The sequence below is a fragment of the Glossina fuscipes genome, unplaced genomic scaffold, assembly GCF_014805625.2.
Source record: "Glossina fuscipes isolate IAEA_lab_2018 unplaced genomic scaffold, Yale_Gfus_2 28, whole genome shotgun sequence".
In the NCBI taxonomy this organism is placed as follows: domain Eukaryota; kingdom Metazoa; phylum Arthropoda; class Insecta; order Diptera; family Glossinidae; genus Glossina; species Glossina fuscipes.
The window spans coordinates 1,645,814-1,661,892 of NW_023998423.1; the positions used below are offsets into that span (position 1 = coordinate 1,645,814).

Below are 16,079 nucleotides of genomic sequence, written 5' to 3' on the forward strand. Positions count from 1 at the left end.
TTCCTCGATGCGTTCTTAGACATTATGATGCAAAACTTTTGTATTTTGCGACAATTTTCCAATACCTTGAGAGCGAGTATGTTCTTAGCAAAGTAGAGAATAGTGAAAAACAAAATAAGTAGCCCTACGACAGCGTTCTATAGACGAAAACACACCGCTATTAGGATAAATAACTCGCAAAAGAAGTAAGATATGCGACTGCAACTGTTCAGCAGTAAGTAAGTGACTCTTTAAAACTATTTTCATAGCATCATATAAATATGCTTTAAAAGTTTGAATTGGTTTTGCTTCCCTAGAGTTACGAATGTTTTAGAGGGCATTTATCGAAAATTAGTTAAATAAATCAATTTTGCCTCTTCCAGTGTATTTTTAGTTTTGTTTTTTATGTTCGTTTGTTTGTATGTCATTCAGTGATTTTAATTCTGTGTACACCCGGACATATATTCTCGGCCGATGTGAGATTTTGGATCGAACCAAACAGCTGCACTATTTATTTGGTTTTGGAATGCTTGAGAGGGCGCAGCGTTTAAGCTACAAAGTTAAGATTTTTGATACGTATTGCCGGTAAGATAGAAGCATGCTTATGCTGTTTGAAAATAGAAATACTTTTGGAAAAAAGCCGACTCTGACTGATAGGTGGTCATTGTTGGTTTGAAAGCACAGACTGACTGCTCCGCGTTTCGAGTATCATGATAATAATTAAAGCGCCATTTAGATGGAAGCAAGTTCTAAGGAAAAGTGGTAATGTCTCTACTATTGAAAAATATTCATATTATGACTTTGGCATATGATGATTGATGTCTACACGGATTCCGTTACTCATGTCAAGTAAGAATAACCACACTTGGCCGAAACTGCGGGGTGCATTTCTATGCATTAGAAATATATGGCAAATCTATTATAATATTTTCGTTGCTGGATTTTACAGGGGGGTTGGTTGCGGTCAACGCAGTGATATCCTTCAAGCTTGGCTCATACTTCATCCTATTTGAATTACCACATTTCGTATCATGATATTTTTTATTTATTTACTTATTTACACACAAGTCAGCTAAATTGAATTGACAGCCGAATTCATTGGACTCTTAAAAGTAAATCTTATACTAATTACTACGACAAACTAAGATAAAGTATGCAGGGATAAATAAAGAAAAAAAAGCGGAAGACTAAAATTCATGTATAAATAAATAAATAAGAGAAAAAAAAGCATGTACACATCTAGCACAGAAGTACACCCACAACCAGTGCATATCCGTGTTGCGAGTGAACCCCTAAGCCGTGGCAAATATGCAAAGGCTTGATAACAGTAAACAGTCATCAGTTAATTTTCGAATCACAGTAAGATGTCAAGATTGCAAGTTAGTTTAAATAGGACATAGGCAAATCGCGTGTATTAAGGATAGTCGTTTTGATAGAATTTAAAGAGTGCGATATTGAGATTAAGTGCTAGACAGCATTTAGGTTTCTCGACAGATTGAAAAGCTCGTAATTATATTTACACTGACTAAACTTTATGAAGATAAAGAGAAGATAAAAGAAGCGATTCGGAACATCAAAGTTTATCTGACCAAGTAATGTGGGCGAATCGATGGTGCCGTTTATTAAGTTAACTAAGAAACAAGCTCCAAGAACAAATCTACGTTTCTTAAGTAACGATAAGGCAGAGCGGCAAGCAGGTGCCAACCCAAATTTCTAAGGATAAATAGCAAAAACTGCTTTTCAGCGGATTCTATTGAATCTGCATAACATCTATAGGAAGGAGACCACACATCAGATGTATACTCGAATATCCTTTCTATTCTGACTGAGCTCATGTACACCCTTTATGTGAAGTAAAGGGTGTTACGCTCTTTGGACCACCGTTTAGTGAAACCAAGCCTCAACCTAGCTTTGCTTAAGGGGAGGTCAATGTGCAAATTGAAACGTAGTCTTTGGTCGAATAGAAGCCCCAAATCTACGTTTTCCCACTTTTACGAATCGATGTAACAAATGAATTCCTCCTTGAGGAAGAGAGCTTCTTGCATTTCTTTAGATTTAGTTTCGATAAATTTAATGAGCATCATGTAACCAAAATATTTAAGTCAATCTGAAGCTGATACAAATGCGATTCCGAGCATAAGGAAGAAAACAGTTTAGCATCATTAGCGTTCATTAAAATATGGGTGGATTTATCCAGCCAGTGACACGACCAGCGAATCTAGTGAAAAGAAAGTTTCATAAAATATTTGCCCCCACATTTCTCATGCATTTAAACGAGCATGCTGTTGTTGTAAGCATGGAATTCTTTTCGATTTTTTAATTTATTTCATTTTCTTTTTTTGCTGGAATTCAAAAGTTTCTTTTGCTGTTTGTTGTCAACTTCTTTTCAAATTCACACACTATTAGTATTTTTTTAATAAAAAAAAAAAAAAAAAAAAAAAACAAATGATTAAAATAACAGTAGAAATGAAAAAAAATTACAAATTTTACATTAATTTGGATCAACCCAAAAATTTGTGTATTTCTTTTCTTTTTTTCTTCTCCACCAAAATATAAAAAAAAACTCAACCAAAAAAACATTCCCCATATATCTTACATATGTACACTCAACCTGCATCGATGTCACAAAAAAAAAAAAAAAAACAATAAATAAATAAATAAAAATAAAAAACATAATATTAACGCTTAATTTTTAATATAATTTGCGATGGCTTCTCATCTTGTTTCCATTTTACGTTTTTTCTGTTCTTTAAATCAACAACAAATTTTTGGTATATACTATATAAAATAATTTTTCTTTTATTTTCTTTCGTTACTTTCTTTTGCTTAAAAAATGTTCATCATTACCACACAAAATAATAATAATAATAACGTACGTACTTACTACTATTACTAAAAAAAAAAAAAACCAACAACAAAAAACCCAATCGGTAATGTTTTTAATAAAACACATTTTAATAAAATTCAATAATGTATTGTGGTATGTATATAAAAAATATATATATATATATATTTAAAAATATTAAATTTTTTTTTAACTTATTTTATACCTGTTTTTTTTGTTTTCTTCAGAAAAATCCCAATAAGTTTTTGAACAGATAATGACTAGAAAAGAAAACCAGAATAAAAGCAAAAAAAAAAAAGAGCTTTCAAAACCTTTTACCAGCCAGTCAGTAGCAGCCCATCGAACTTTACCTGCACTACTAAGAAAATATACCTTAGTTTTATATTCTTAGTGTAGCAAAAGAAATTCAAACATTTTTTTCAATTCTAAATATAGATCAAGGATTAGATTTAACATAAACGCATTTTGTTAGTTTAGCGGCAAAGGTCCTGAATGTCCTAGAAAATGCTTGACGATTGACTTGTTCTTGATTTAGTCCGTACACATTTTACTTGGTAGTTGAACATCCCAAGCATCGCCGAGTCTGGAGTACACTAACATCGCGTATTCGTTAATAAGAAGGAATTTATGTATATGTAAATAAGAAATGCTTGTCTTGTCTAAGAGGAATTTTTATTGCGCATCGGCGTTAAACTTTGACACTAGAATTGTAAAATTGTTTATTCAACGCGGACTTGTCTATCTGACCATTCATATGAGTAGCACAAACTTTGATATATGGTGAAATAAAGCTAACTGAGAGAAAATGTAGTTTCTCCCTTTTAGTTCACTCCACTCTTTGGTAGGGGATGTGAAAATAAACCGATAATTTAGCCTCATCACTGCGATCAAAATTGTCTGGTTTCGCTGCCGAAGAGACATGTCAGTAAGTGCCGCTCTTGCGAAATTGCAGTTCTTCCGCGAAGCTGTAAATAAATTCGCCATCGGTCGGATATCATTCTTTAAGCAACAATTACAACTCGATGACGTAGCGTTAATTAAGCATCAAACAACACAGAAGCCCTTCATCCAAACGAGTGTCTTATCACCTTAGGGCCCTTGAATATATACCTGACGTTTGTTCGATTATATTTTTTCTATTACTCAGCACAATCTTATCAATTATTGCAATCTTATACGTAGCCTAATTTATTGCTTTTCGTAAAATAAGTCCACTTACTCTTCGAAAGCAACTTTTAATTGATAAATTCGCGTTGCCGTCAATAATGTCGCGTACCGTTAAAATAACTGTTTTCTTCTCTGGATATCTCTGCCTAGTTGACGTGTTACCGTCATAAAATTGTTAGACTCTCTGTAAGTTTTACGCGAAAAGCGCAAGTGTTCTCTCTTATTGAGACAATCATGAATTACACAATAAATATAAACTGAGACTAGTACACAAAGTGACCATGAACGCGGACAATTAAGCAAGAGTAGCTGAATAGGCAAGAATCAGTGTACCACCTTTAATTTGGCCGTAGCTAAAGTGAGTGTGCAGCACAACACGTACCGATCGGGAACACAGCCATAACGCTGCGGACGGCTTTATGTGTTTCCCTTTATTCACTTTTCTCTGACCGTCGCCGTGTCACGCGTATAGGATACATACTTTCAGTGATTGGTCATATAAAAAAAGATCTGTCGCAGCTTAGTTATAAGATCAAGTGATCAACATAACGGCATGACTTCATGAACATGATGAACGATTATCGCTTTTATTCATGCGAGGGTACGAACACAAAATTTTCCCCTATTTATTTTTCTCAAGCATGTTCCCTATTCGTGTAATATGATGACGTTCGGATAGAAGTGGCCGCAGCCAACTAGATGTGCCCCATCGGTACCGACCGAACAATCACTAAAATTGCGACCAAAGTAAACTCTACCGCATTGAGATTTGAACTCGCAAACAGAGGCTTAGTAATCGCGATTCTTATCTACCCGGCTACACTCACTCACTTTTGTGTTTTATAATTAGAATCAAAGAAGGCACTTCGCAAAGGAACAGTAACACGAAGAACGTTAGTTTTCAGGAACGTCACAGCACGCGGCAAGTTATAAATTTTCATAAAAATAAGATAAAGATAAATGTATATGTGAGCGGATGTGATTGAAACGGTGTGTGCTACATTATAGTAAACTTAGACATTTGCCTACAAAATTAGACATGAGGTCTATATTTTCAATTCTGAAAAAGAAGCACCTTCCGTTGGAAGGGAATCCGAATTTATCTCGGCTGATAACGGATTTCAAGTCTTGCCATTCAGAACATAAAGCTTTTGGTAGCTTCGTTTAATCCTTGAATTTCGATTATCTGTTAATTACTTCAAAAATGTTGACTTTCTTTTGCAAACCAAAGCAATTTCCCCCTCTGCACTTAGTTGTAAGTCTTTTTCACTAACCTTACAATTTTTACTAATTTATTAATCCGTTTATAAATTTAATTTAATTTGCATTTAAACCAAAACAAAAAAAAACTTTCTTTTCAAATGTTTTTCTTTTTTTTTTGCGTTATAAAAATTTATTTTCAAAATGATTTTGTTTTCTTTTTCTCTTATAATTTTTCTGGAAAAATTTAAAAAAAAAAAAAAAAAAAAAAAAAAAAAACAACAACAACAAATATTGCATAAAATAAAAACAAAACAAAGCCGTGGGTGTTCTCCAAAAGTTGGGACGCAAATTTTCAACGGCCAGCCAGAGTAATTCATCATCACATGCGGAAGTGACGCTGCAATAGAGGAGATGAAGGCACACAAAAAATTTAACTCATATATTCTAATGAAATACTTTCTTTAACTCACGTACATCATAAATTCACAGAGGGAAGGAGGGAAGGCCAAAAGCCAGGAAATACATACATACAACGGCGTTGAAATTATAAAAAAAAAAAAAACACATGAAACTTTATTAAATATTAAGAAAATTCTTAAGTAAAATGGAAATTTTGTTGTTAAAATCTACAAAAAAAAAACTAAGTTTTCAGTTTATTTTTATATATAATTTAAAAAAACAAATGAGAAAAAGCTTTTTTTCAATTATAATTTTTTTTCCTTTATTTAATTTTTATTTATTTTTAATTTTATTTTAAAAAGAAATTACGTTTAAAATAGTTTTGTTAAAACTAAAAACAAAATAATAAGAAAATTGTTGTTCACACTTTCTCGGTATGTTTGTATATGTATTTGTTAAGCACGAGCTTTTTTGATAGGCCATTATTTGTTTTTTGTTTAACATTTTGTTTTATTGTTAAGAAAAACAAAAAAATCATTTTTCTTTAATTGTTAACACAAATTTAATGCATTTTCAGTATGAAAACGAAAACAAAAACGAAACGAAAAATAAAAAAAAAAATAAAAAAATCTAGCTCTGTATACATACTGCATAATTTCGTTACTAATACATTTACATTAAAAGAAAAATAAAACATTAAAAAAAATTGTTTAAAAAATTTCAAAATATTCTAAAACATTAAAAATAAAGTGGTTTTCTTTCTTCTTCGACAACATGGACTGAGACTGAAGCACTCGCGTCGAATATCTTGAAAAATCAAAATCGCTTTTCATATCATTTTATCGTAATTTTTTTTTTTTTGTGTAAATTTTTTTTTAAGCATTTATCATAATCACTCTTTAGTTCCTTATTATAAAAAATCATAAATATTTATATTTTGTTTAATATAAAAGTCACAAACACACACATACACACACCCACCACATTTTTCCCACAAACATGAAACACAAACTAATTATTTAAAAAAAAAGAAAAAACAAAGAATTAAACAAATTTCAAACTCAACACGAAACTTCATCAACAAAAGAAAAACAAGATCAAGTATCGTAAATAACCAACTGCCAAACTTCAATCCTCTTAAAAAAAAAAAATAAAAAAAAAAAAACAAACAAAAAATTCATCATAAACTTCATCTATTGGTGTGGACGCTGATTTGATGAATTGGTCCGATTCGGTCCGGTGCCGCGTTACCGTTTTTTTGCTTAATCGATAGCTACGCCTCTGTCAACTCCGGCCTCATCGCCTTGCGGCACCAAATACTTGTCATATTCGAATATATTTTTTGCTAACTTCAAAGAAGAACAGGAACGTGCCATTGCCGAGAAATTGAAACAAAAATCACAACAACCACAACAGCAACAACCTGCTCGTGTACGCACCAATACTCGACTATGCCGTGAAACAGCTATAACCAATAATAATTGCGATTTCACCAACATATTGCAGCACACAAAAAATCAATCAGCGTTCGAGGAGAAAGACGAAGAGAACGAAGACGAGAATCTTAATTCGAATGGTAACTTTCACGTACAGATTAACGAAACTGCCACAATAATGCAGCGCAATGATAAGAACGGTATTAACAACGAACACGATGATGACGATGATGACGATATAGAACTGCAACAGAATAATCAAACCTCCTCGTTATTGGAGCGTCATCATACCGTCAATGGTACTTTGTATACGAATGGTTCGAAGCAATCCAAGAAAATACGCATTACCGAGAATCCACTGCCCGAAACGGTTACCTGTTAAATTGTGATCCCAAGTCGTCTTTATGCAAAACAACATTCCAATTGAGATAACATCAACAAGAACCACAACAAAAAGAAATTATATTATTATTATTTTAATTTCCTATTATCATTTTCCGTCTCCTCTTACACTTACATGCATACATACGATTTATCCTTCTTAACCTTAATCTTTAACTCTTAATAGATAAGAAGCGGCTTTTTTGAAAATGTAGTGAACTGAAAATTAAAAAAAACTAAATAAATAATTAAATAAAACAAAAACAATATACGAAAATATTCCAATTCTTAAAAGATCTTAAAAGAAACAGAACAAAGAATAACAACAGCTTTTTGTAGTAATTAGTGAAAAATTAAAAGAAAAATAAATATTTTCATAAAAATTATGTTAATTTAGAAATTAGAAAATAAAATCGAGAAGAAAAATCTTTTAGGAATATGTTAAAACTTTCTTCAGAATCCTCTTCAAAAAGATTCATTAAAAAGGTTTCTTTGCAGTATCGCCAAGGGTTGAGAAGGGGAACGCTCCTTTCTGTACTCGTACACAACGCTCGTAAGAAGCACTCTTTTGTGCGCTTTATATAATACATATATTATATTCCACTTAGCAGCGATTTGGAAAGCGAAGCCAAAAGCAGTAACTATAAAGCAATATATATCTTTATAATAAATTCGGATTCATCTGTTATAGGAAGGCATTGAAGAGGTTTTTCTTTTAGCAGGAAGCTCCTAGCAGCCAATAAAATATTTCTTAAATAGTGTCGTCGCATGAATACGCCGTATAAATTCATTCTTATGAGAAAAATCTCTTAGTTATTCTACCTTTCTTGATTGGGTATAGTCAGCAGTTCCAATGTAGAGACAACTTCACTGCGCGTGTAAGATACGTAAATAAAATTCGCTACAGATTTCTGGCCCATTCATTCTGGCTGAATCAACGTTAGTTTATTTCAACTAAACGTACATACAATAAATGAATGATATTTGTGTATGGTTTTTGGACTCGTAAAGCCCATGCAAATATCTCGGTCACTGTAAGCACGCAATGAACAAATGACAGTTTAAGTGCGGTTTTTGATCTCCTGAAGGCTCGCATTTTTTTTCTTTCATAAGCGAAGTTTGTAGCCATAAGGCCAAGAAACTGTGCGGTCCGTAATGATATCGGCTTATCGATAAAACACAGATTACTTTCCACGCAATTGTGGCTCTTGTTGAGTAGTTGACCGTGTACTCAGATTTAGTACTATTTTCATAAAATTGGTGTCTTATAGCCATTCTAGCGATTCGCTTCGGAAGGCCGTTGGATGTGAAAAAAAAAATTGGAAATCTGGGAAAAAAGGAGTTATTGCCATAAAAACTTTAATAATCTAATCAGACAGAAGGAATTTTTAGTAGACGATGTCAAAACATCTGCTTACAGCTTCAATCTTAATCTCTTGTAAGTAGAGGAGATGTACGAGAACTACTAAAGTTTAATTGGTCTCCAATGTTATTAAAATTTACCATAAACAGGTAGGCCTTCATTTCCCTTAGATAATTTACAGACTTGCCATAGTTAACATGTTGAGTTGTATCACAAGGCTGGAAAAATACCTAGAAAAACGTGTAGAAATTTATTATAGATAACGGCTAACTCATGTTTGAATCCCCATTGTTTCATTGTGAATGGCTTATCGAAGTGCTGTTAGTATTTCCAATCTTTCTCTATAACAGCAATAGATTTGAAAATTGGCGTTGCAGACCTGGGCTTTAACACCATTGACCGCAACAAAAAAACAAAATTCGTATGGAATTAATTATTAACATATTCCTAAATATGAAAGCAAAATAAACAAAAAAAAAAAAAACGAAAAAATTCTTTTTTCTCTTCATACGTTCCAAAAAAAGCGACTATTGTTGATCGTAGTTAGCATTGATTCGGTAGAAAAATCAATTAAAAAAAAAAAAAAAAAAAAAAAAAAAATAGGAAAAATTTCAAATATGATTTCAAAAGGAGAATAATTTATAACGTAATCAAAAATAAATTATTATTTGCAATAAAATTAAATACAAAAAAAAAAAAAAAATTATGTAGTGAATGCCGCCATTGAATTAATTTATTTTACACCAGGATTGTTAAGAAAGAAATCAATGAACACAGTTACAAAAATAGAAAGCGTACTAACGTTATGTTAAATATAAGTTAATAACAGTTTCATTTTTATCACTTTGTGCCTGAAATTAAATGAAAAATAATAACAAAAAGAAGTGAAGAACAAATTACAAAATAATAATATTATGTTTTTACTCGTTTATTAACTTGATCGTTTATTTTTCTTTTGTTATCAATTCTACAATAAAAGCGAGCTTTTCTAATTTATTTGAAAAAATATATATATATAAAAATAAAAAAAAAACGAAATGAAAAACCAAACGAAGAAATGCTTATAAACACAATAATAATGACACAACAAATAATATAATTAACGACCTAACTTAAAAAAGACAACAACAACTTTCAGCAATAAAAGAAGAGAACAGCCCATCAAAGCTTAAAAGCTTTAATAAACTTAACGATCATTGGAGCTAGGTTTTCATTTTAATAAGTAATAACATTGACGGACACGAAAAATAAGAAACAGAATTTCAAAGATATTTCAAAAGACCAAACTACTTTAACATACAAGGAAGAAACTATGTTCGTTGCACAGGACAGCTTGTAAAGAGTCAACAATGATAATAAAACTTGAGAAACTTTTGAAACTTTTTGTTCAAAAATTAAGAAGAAAAACCGTAACAACACCGAGTAAATTTTGTATAAACTCATTTTTGCATTTGAAGTGAAAATGTTTTAGGAAAAATAAGAAGGATTGTTACTTCCTCGCTTTTCATTCGATATTAACAAAAATGCATGCTTGATCGGCAGCTGTACATACTCTACTCGGTACACCGAGGCCATTGCGCGCATCTGTCGAGCCTACTCGGTCGACCAGACTCGATGCCGAGAACCATAAACCGATTCCTTTTTATATGGGAATAGTTTTTTTCTGAATAAGATGCCGATCGTTTCCTTCAAATTCTAGTAAATGATTTGAAAGAGAGATGGAAAGCATATTCAAGTTCGTCTCGCCACCGGTGTCTTTGCCAATATGCAAAGCCCGTAGACCCCTGCAGCATTGTTTACATTACTATGTATGTAGAGTCCTCGGACTGGATCTGAGCAATAATGATTTAGTCATAGGACTTGATTGGCTATCGATATGGGGCGGGATAAATCGGCGCACAATCTGAAAGAGTAGGCTTTCAAAAGTGTAATTAGCTCATAAAGCATATTTCGAATTATTTCCAGATTTCAAATTTCCTCGTTAAATTTTGTGCTCCGCGTGCAAATACAACGAGTCAAGACAGCTACCGACACGCCACTTAAACCGCGAAGACCCAGACAGCATCGCTTACTTACTAAAGGTACTCGTAAGGCATCTGAGTAATAGTGATAGTTTGGTTAAAACTTGACCGTCTGTCGTTCCCGTCAAATTTCAATAAATGTTTGAAAGAAACATGAGAAGTACATTGAGATAAGCCAAGCACAATCTATTTTATTTTCCGGTAGACAGAGTTAAAACGGCGTACAATCCTAAGGATTGGGTTCTCAAGCTTGAACAAAACTAGAGGATAGTGAAAACCGCAAACGACTTTTTATGACAAACGTGAAATGGGGTCTTAAAAACTTTATCAAATCATTTCTAGATTTCAAATTTAACTGTTAAGTAACTATTAAGGTAATTACTATTCACAATTATTGTGGATAAGAGTCGCGTTTGTTAATTCACCGCTCTTCGGTTCAAATCTGAGTGCGGTTTTGACCGTACTGGTGGTAATTATATAATGAGTGTTTCGTCGGTAAACTGATCGATAGATGCGCCCACTAGACTGAGGCCACCACTTTTCGCTCTCTATCTCTCACGTCTTTCTCTTTCCTTATTTTTTCCTGACAGTCACTGTGTTATACGACCAGTGGATATCCCTAGTGGTTGGTCATATAAAAAACATGCAAAAGTCTTCTAGTGCGACACGGTCCACCGTGAAATACCCTACCCCACTTCGCAACATACACTTATTCAATTGACGACTTCTCAAAACAAGCCGTTAGAAGCCATGGGAGGTGGTCGCAAAAGACGTCCGATCTGAAGCATTTTCAATAGCATTTGTCCTTGAACGAAAACCCATCGGCAAAACTGAAACTTTCACCTTAGTTTAGCTTATACTTAACGACCCTAAATGATGGATCAATAATACAAGAGAATTGAAGTTGGTGAGTACTTGCACACCAAGTTACACGCCAAGGCGAACGTAATTTTTTTCACTGCACTATTTCTCCTTTATTAGTGAAAGTTGTTAGAAAAAAAATCTTCTACGGAACCATTGACACATAGCATATCAAACATATTTATTTAATATGATAAAAAAAGTTAAAAAAGAAAACAACAAATATATATCAAATAAGATTTATTTTTGAATGATTTTAATTTATTTTCTTTTTTAATTTTAAAAACAATGCATTTTTTTATAATTTTAATAATATTTTTATAACAATCGAAAGAAAAAATGTGGAAAAAGATGATATTTAAAATCAAGTTACACCTGCTTAATGTTAAAATAAATATTAAATACTGTTAATTAAAATACAAAAAAAAAAAACGAAGAAAATATCAACACAATAACAAGTTACATATAGAGGAGAGAGCAAGCGAGAGAGAAGAGAGAAAAATTATTGCTTTTGTAAACCCACAAAGAAAACAAAAAAAACTTATAAAAACATAAATAATTGTGCATTCAGAAAATTTCAAGTCCATGTCATTCAACGACAACTACGACAAATTGGTTAATATTAAATATTAAAGATAATGAAAATGATAAAACATAAAACCAAAAAAGATTAACTGAAACAAAAACAAATAAATTAATTTCCAACGGCTTAAACGATTTTTTTGATGTTTTTTTGATGATATATATATAATATATATATATATAATAGTAAGGTCCAAAATGGTTTGCTGAACTAAATCAAGGCTTTCCGCAATCTCTGATATGGTCGAAACAAAACTTTGGTCTAACATGATTCTGACAATATCGTCGATGATCGGAGATGATCTCCTAGGGCGAGGCTTATCGAAAAGGTCACACCCTCAATAAATTTCTACACGCTACTATAGCATTCCTTCCTATCTTGACGGAATTCGTCCTAAACACATTCCGCTTAAGTTCATTTGCTACGGCAGTATGTCCTCATTCAAAGATAAAAAGAGGGAGCCAAATATGCATCAAATAAATATCCGCATACTTGTTGGGACTTGTTGCAACTGAATCGGTAGATCTACCTACAGGTAAGCTTTGAACATTCATTATGTGTTTTTCCATGCTACTCAAAGTCCTTGTTATATATATTTCGGCAAGGACTCATAATGAATTTTCATGTTTCATATAATTTAACTGAGTTTAAGTATTTGCTTTGGTAAGTAAAAACTACTGGCTTACAAACGAAGTACAATCAATGGAGTAGATCTTTGAAATGGCAACCAAAAGTTAAAATTTTTAAAGAATGCTATTAAAATTTCGCAAATTTTATTAGATATACACAAGAAATGCAAATACAACATAAATTTTGTTGTGATGCAATTTTACACTCTTCAAAGCTCACAAAATTGAAAAATATTTCTTTAGTTTATCATATTGGCAGTGTTTACGCTGCTGCATACACATGGCACCAGAAGTCACTCAGACGTGTGAATAACCATTCAGAGTAGTGTAAAGTGCCCGAATTTTTGATAATAGTTCAAGAGCGATTTAAATGTGCTTCAACGACGACGGCGACTTAATTCATTGTCCACTTAATGTGCCTTGTTATAACTTTTAACACTATTTCAATAACTAAGAGAGAGTTATATTATATTATCACATATCTCTTATCGTCTCGGTCCTTATGGCAAAGAAAAAAAATGGAATATAGGTAGACGGACAGACAGACATTTACAACTCGATTGAAAAATTGATCAGGATTCGTAGAAACTCCTTCCTCCGATGTCTTTTGAACATTTTGATAAAACATACCGCGCTTCAGATATTTTGCAACTCAATGAAATCGCACGTTCTACATGTTTTCCATAGGTGTCTTGTTGCTGAAGGAAACGATCGTAATCTTGACTAATTTATGGCTAATATGTGCGTGTACTGTTACGTGATTAGAGTTGGAAATTTCGTAGATGGACACATCAACGAAGGGGGAGCGCACTATATTCTATCTTTGTCAAGAGATGAAAAGATGGCTGACTCCAAACTTTTATGTACCCGTCAAACCTGCAAGCTAGTGGCAAATTGCTGACAACGCAGTTGCAAAACCTTTTTTTCTCTTCCCCTATTGTCTATTTTAGAGCACTTCATTTAATAGTATTGTTTATCGTAGCATAACCAAAATGTCACGTATTTTAACATTGTCGGCAAAATGTAAAATTGTTCATCATGCTTGTTAACTTATTGTAGACGGTATAAAATATGAAATAAAACGGTAATATAAGGCTTTCAATCCTATTAGCACGCGAAACGAAAAAATCAAGTAAGTGATAATAGTCGTTGAACACTTTATATATTACACAAAATGGTAATTTGTAACTCATTGTGCCGATAGCTTGAGTATAAAATGTCTTGAGACCCTATCAGGGATATGAATATCAATATGTTGTAATAAAGCCCCTTATATAATAAATTCTCCTTCATTAGCTTAAATATGAACGCTGCAGTCAATATCTCATGACTTTTTTGCGTCAAGGTTGGGTAAATCAATGAGTTTCAATCTATTATCGTACTGTGGAAGAGGTAAGACTCCAAGGTTCCAAAGCCACGCAAGGCAAATAACAAGAAGTGGTTGGCCGATATATCCATTTCTATTGCTTCAAAGAAAAAATTAATTTTTTTTTTTTTTGATCATAAATTTTTATTATTTCTTGGTTTTTCTATATTCACAGGTTATTTAGTTGAAAATGAGGTAGATAAACTAAACTGTGGCGAAAAATTTAATCCTGGCAATATAGTTCTTAGGACGTCGGTAACTCCTCTAAACAGAGGATTCGTTTGTAAAGTACTCAGCAGAGATCTGAGTATATCTCTAATCGCCAGTCCACAACTACGTAGTTGCGATGGTAACGGTCGCACCTCGAGGGCATTTGGTCGCCTTTGTGCGGACGAAAGAATGACCAAACAGGCCAGTGGAAGAATTATAGCAAAGATGGTTGTGAAGAATTTCATTATAAAAGTCTCTTTCTTTTACTTGCTTGGATTGAAACTTGATCTAACTCTAAATTACTGCATGATCGCTAAGAGGTTTTTATAAGATGTCGTTGCCGAAAGGTATGAATGTAACTTAATTAACTATCGCAACGCGATTAATTAGTAATTTCAATATTTATTTTAATTTAGTAGATTTTTTTCATACACAACTTCCTTTCGCATATAACAAAATGAAAGAGTAATTAAAGAAAAACTTAATCAAATTTTTTCTCCAGATCTTTGTTTCTTTCATTAGTTGACGATCTTGTAGGTAGAACAGTACATACACAATAATATACCTTTTTAAAGCTAACGTAAGTTCTACTGTGGTGGTGATATTACTCTTTCAAGTCTTCAGTCAAGCCTCCACGAAATCCTTCACCCAATTAATCCCATAAGCTAGGATTCGGATAAACGGAAACTACCACTATGTTGAAAAATATGACAACAACAAAAAAGGCAACAATTTTATAAAAGTTCATTTCGCGGAACACAACTATTTTTTTATGTAAATTATTTAACAGTTAATTATGCACTATTTTTATAGTTTCGATGGTTATGGTTCTAGTTTCATATTAACTGAGTAATTATTCGAGCTTCAGTTGATTCAGAAAAGCTATTTACCTTGTATATATTTGATCAGATGGTAACGTTGCATAATTTATTTGCTCAAGGGGTGTTAAGGAAATATTTTTGCAACTGCAAGATTACCTTAGTTAGTAGAAAGTGTATCTGTTTCGGTATTTCTTTTGCTGGACTCACAAACACGCTTTAAATATACCTTAAATCTTGATCAGCAATATAGGTATGTTTGCCCATCCGTGTGTGTGACTTCCACGTCTTTTTAAAAAATTCACAATTCTAATCCCTATTTAACTTTACATTGTTCTCATTAAGCATTTTTCATCTTTCACCTTGAGGCTTATTACTATAATTGTACCTACGATAGACAGTTGAAAAGCTGCAAAATTGGTTCTTTCTTGCTCGTTGCTAATAAACTAAAACAAGTACAAACGATAAAAAGTTGCCTATACGTGTTCTGTATATAATTCCAGAGTGTACGGACGAAGATGGGAAAGATTGACCACGCCTACGTTATATTAAGCAATATGAAAATTTCAATTTTTCGGTTCATTTTGTCAAAACATTTGCCACACATAGAAGGAAGCTTTCAATCAAACAGAAAATTCTGAATCTATTTAAGCTTGTCGATTTATCCCTCTGGGTGGTGCATCTCATCAACATTACTCTGGTCGCGAAAGCGAAAATGGTGATGATGCTTCAAATTTCGCTTAAGCGTTGGAGGTTTTTGTACACAGATTGGTATGAAAAATGATCCAAATCGGTCAAAGAACCCACTCACAGCCCAC

The 16,079-nt window shown here is 32.6% G+C and overlaps 1 protein-coding gene across 10 annotated transcripts in view; it reads left to right on the forward strand.

The window, feature by feature from the left end:
• The window catches only part of LOC119636589 (protein NDRG3), a 57,671-nt gene extending 48,311 nt beyond the window's left edge, over positions 1–9,360 (forward strand). For 7 of the 10 annotated variants that reach the window (XM_038032031.1, XM_038032032.1, XM_038032029.1 and 4 more), the window contains one exon: positions 6,867–9,360. In XM_038032031.1, the coding sequence (XP_037887959.1) occupies positions 6,867–7,411 (545 nt within the window). In that variant the 3' untranslated portion in view covers positions 7,412–9,360. Of the gene's footprint in view, positions 1–3,051; positions 4,716–5,511; positions 5,759–6,866 lie in introns of those variants that run through there. The other 3 variants (XM_038032037.1, XM_038032038.1, XM_038032039.1) reach the window with 2 other exon arrangements.
• Positions 9,361–16,079: the final 6,719 nt, after the last annotated feature.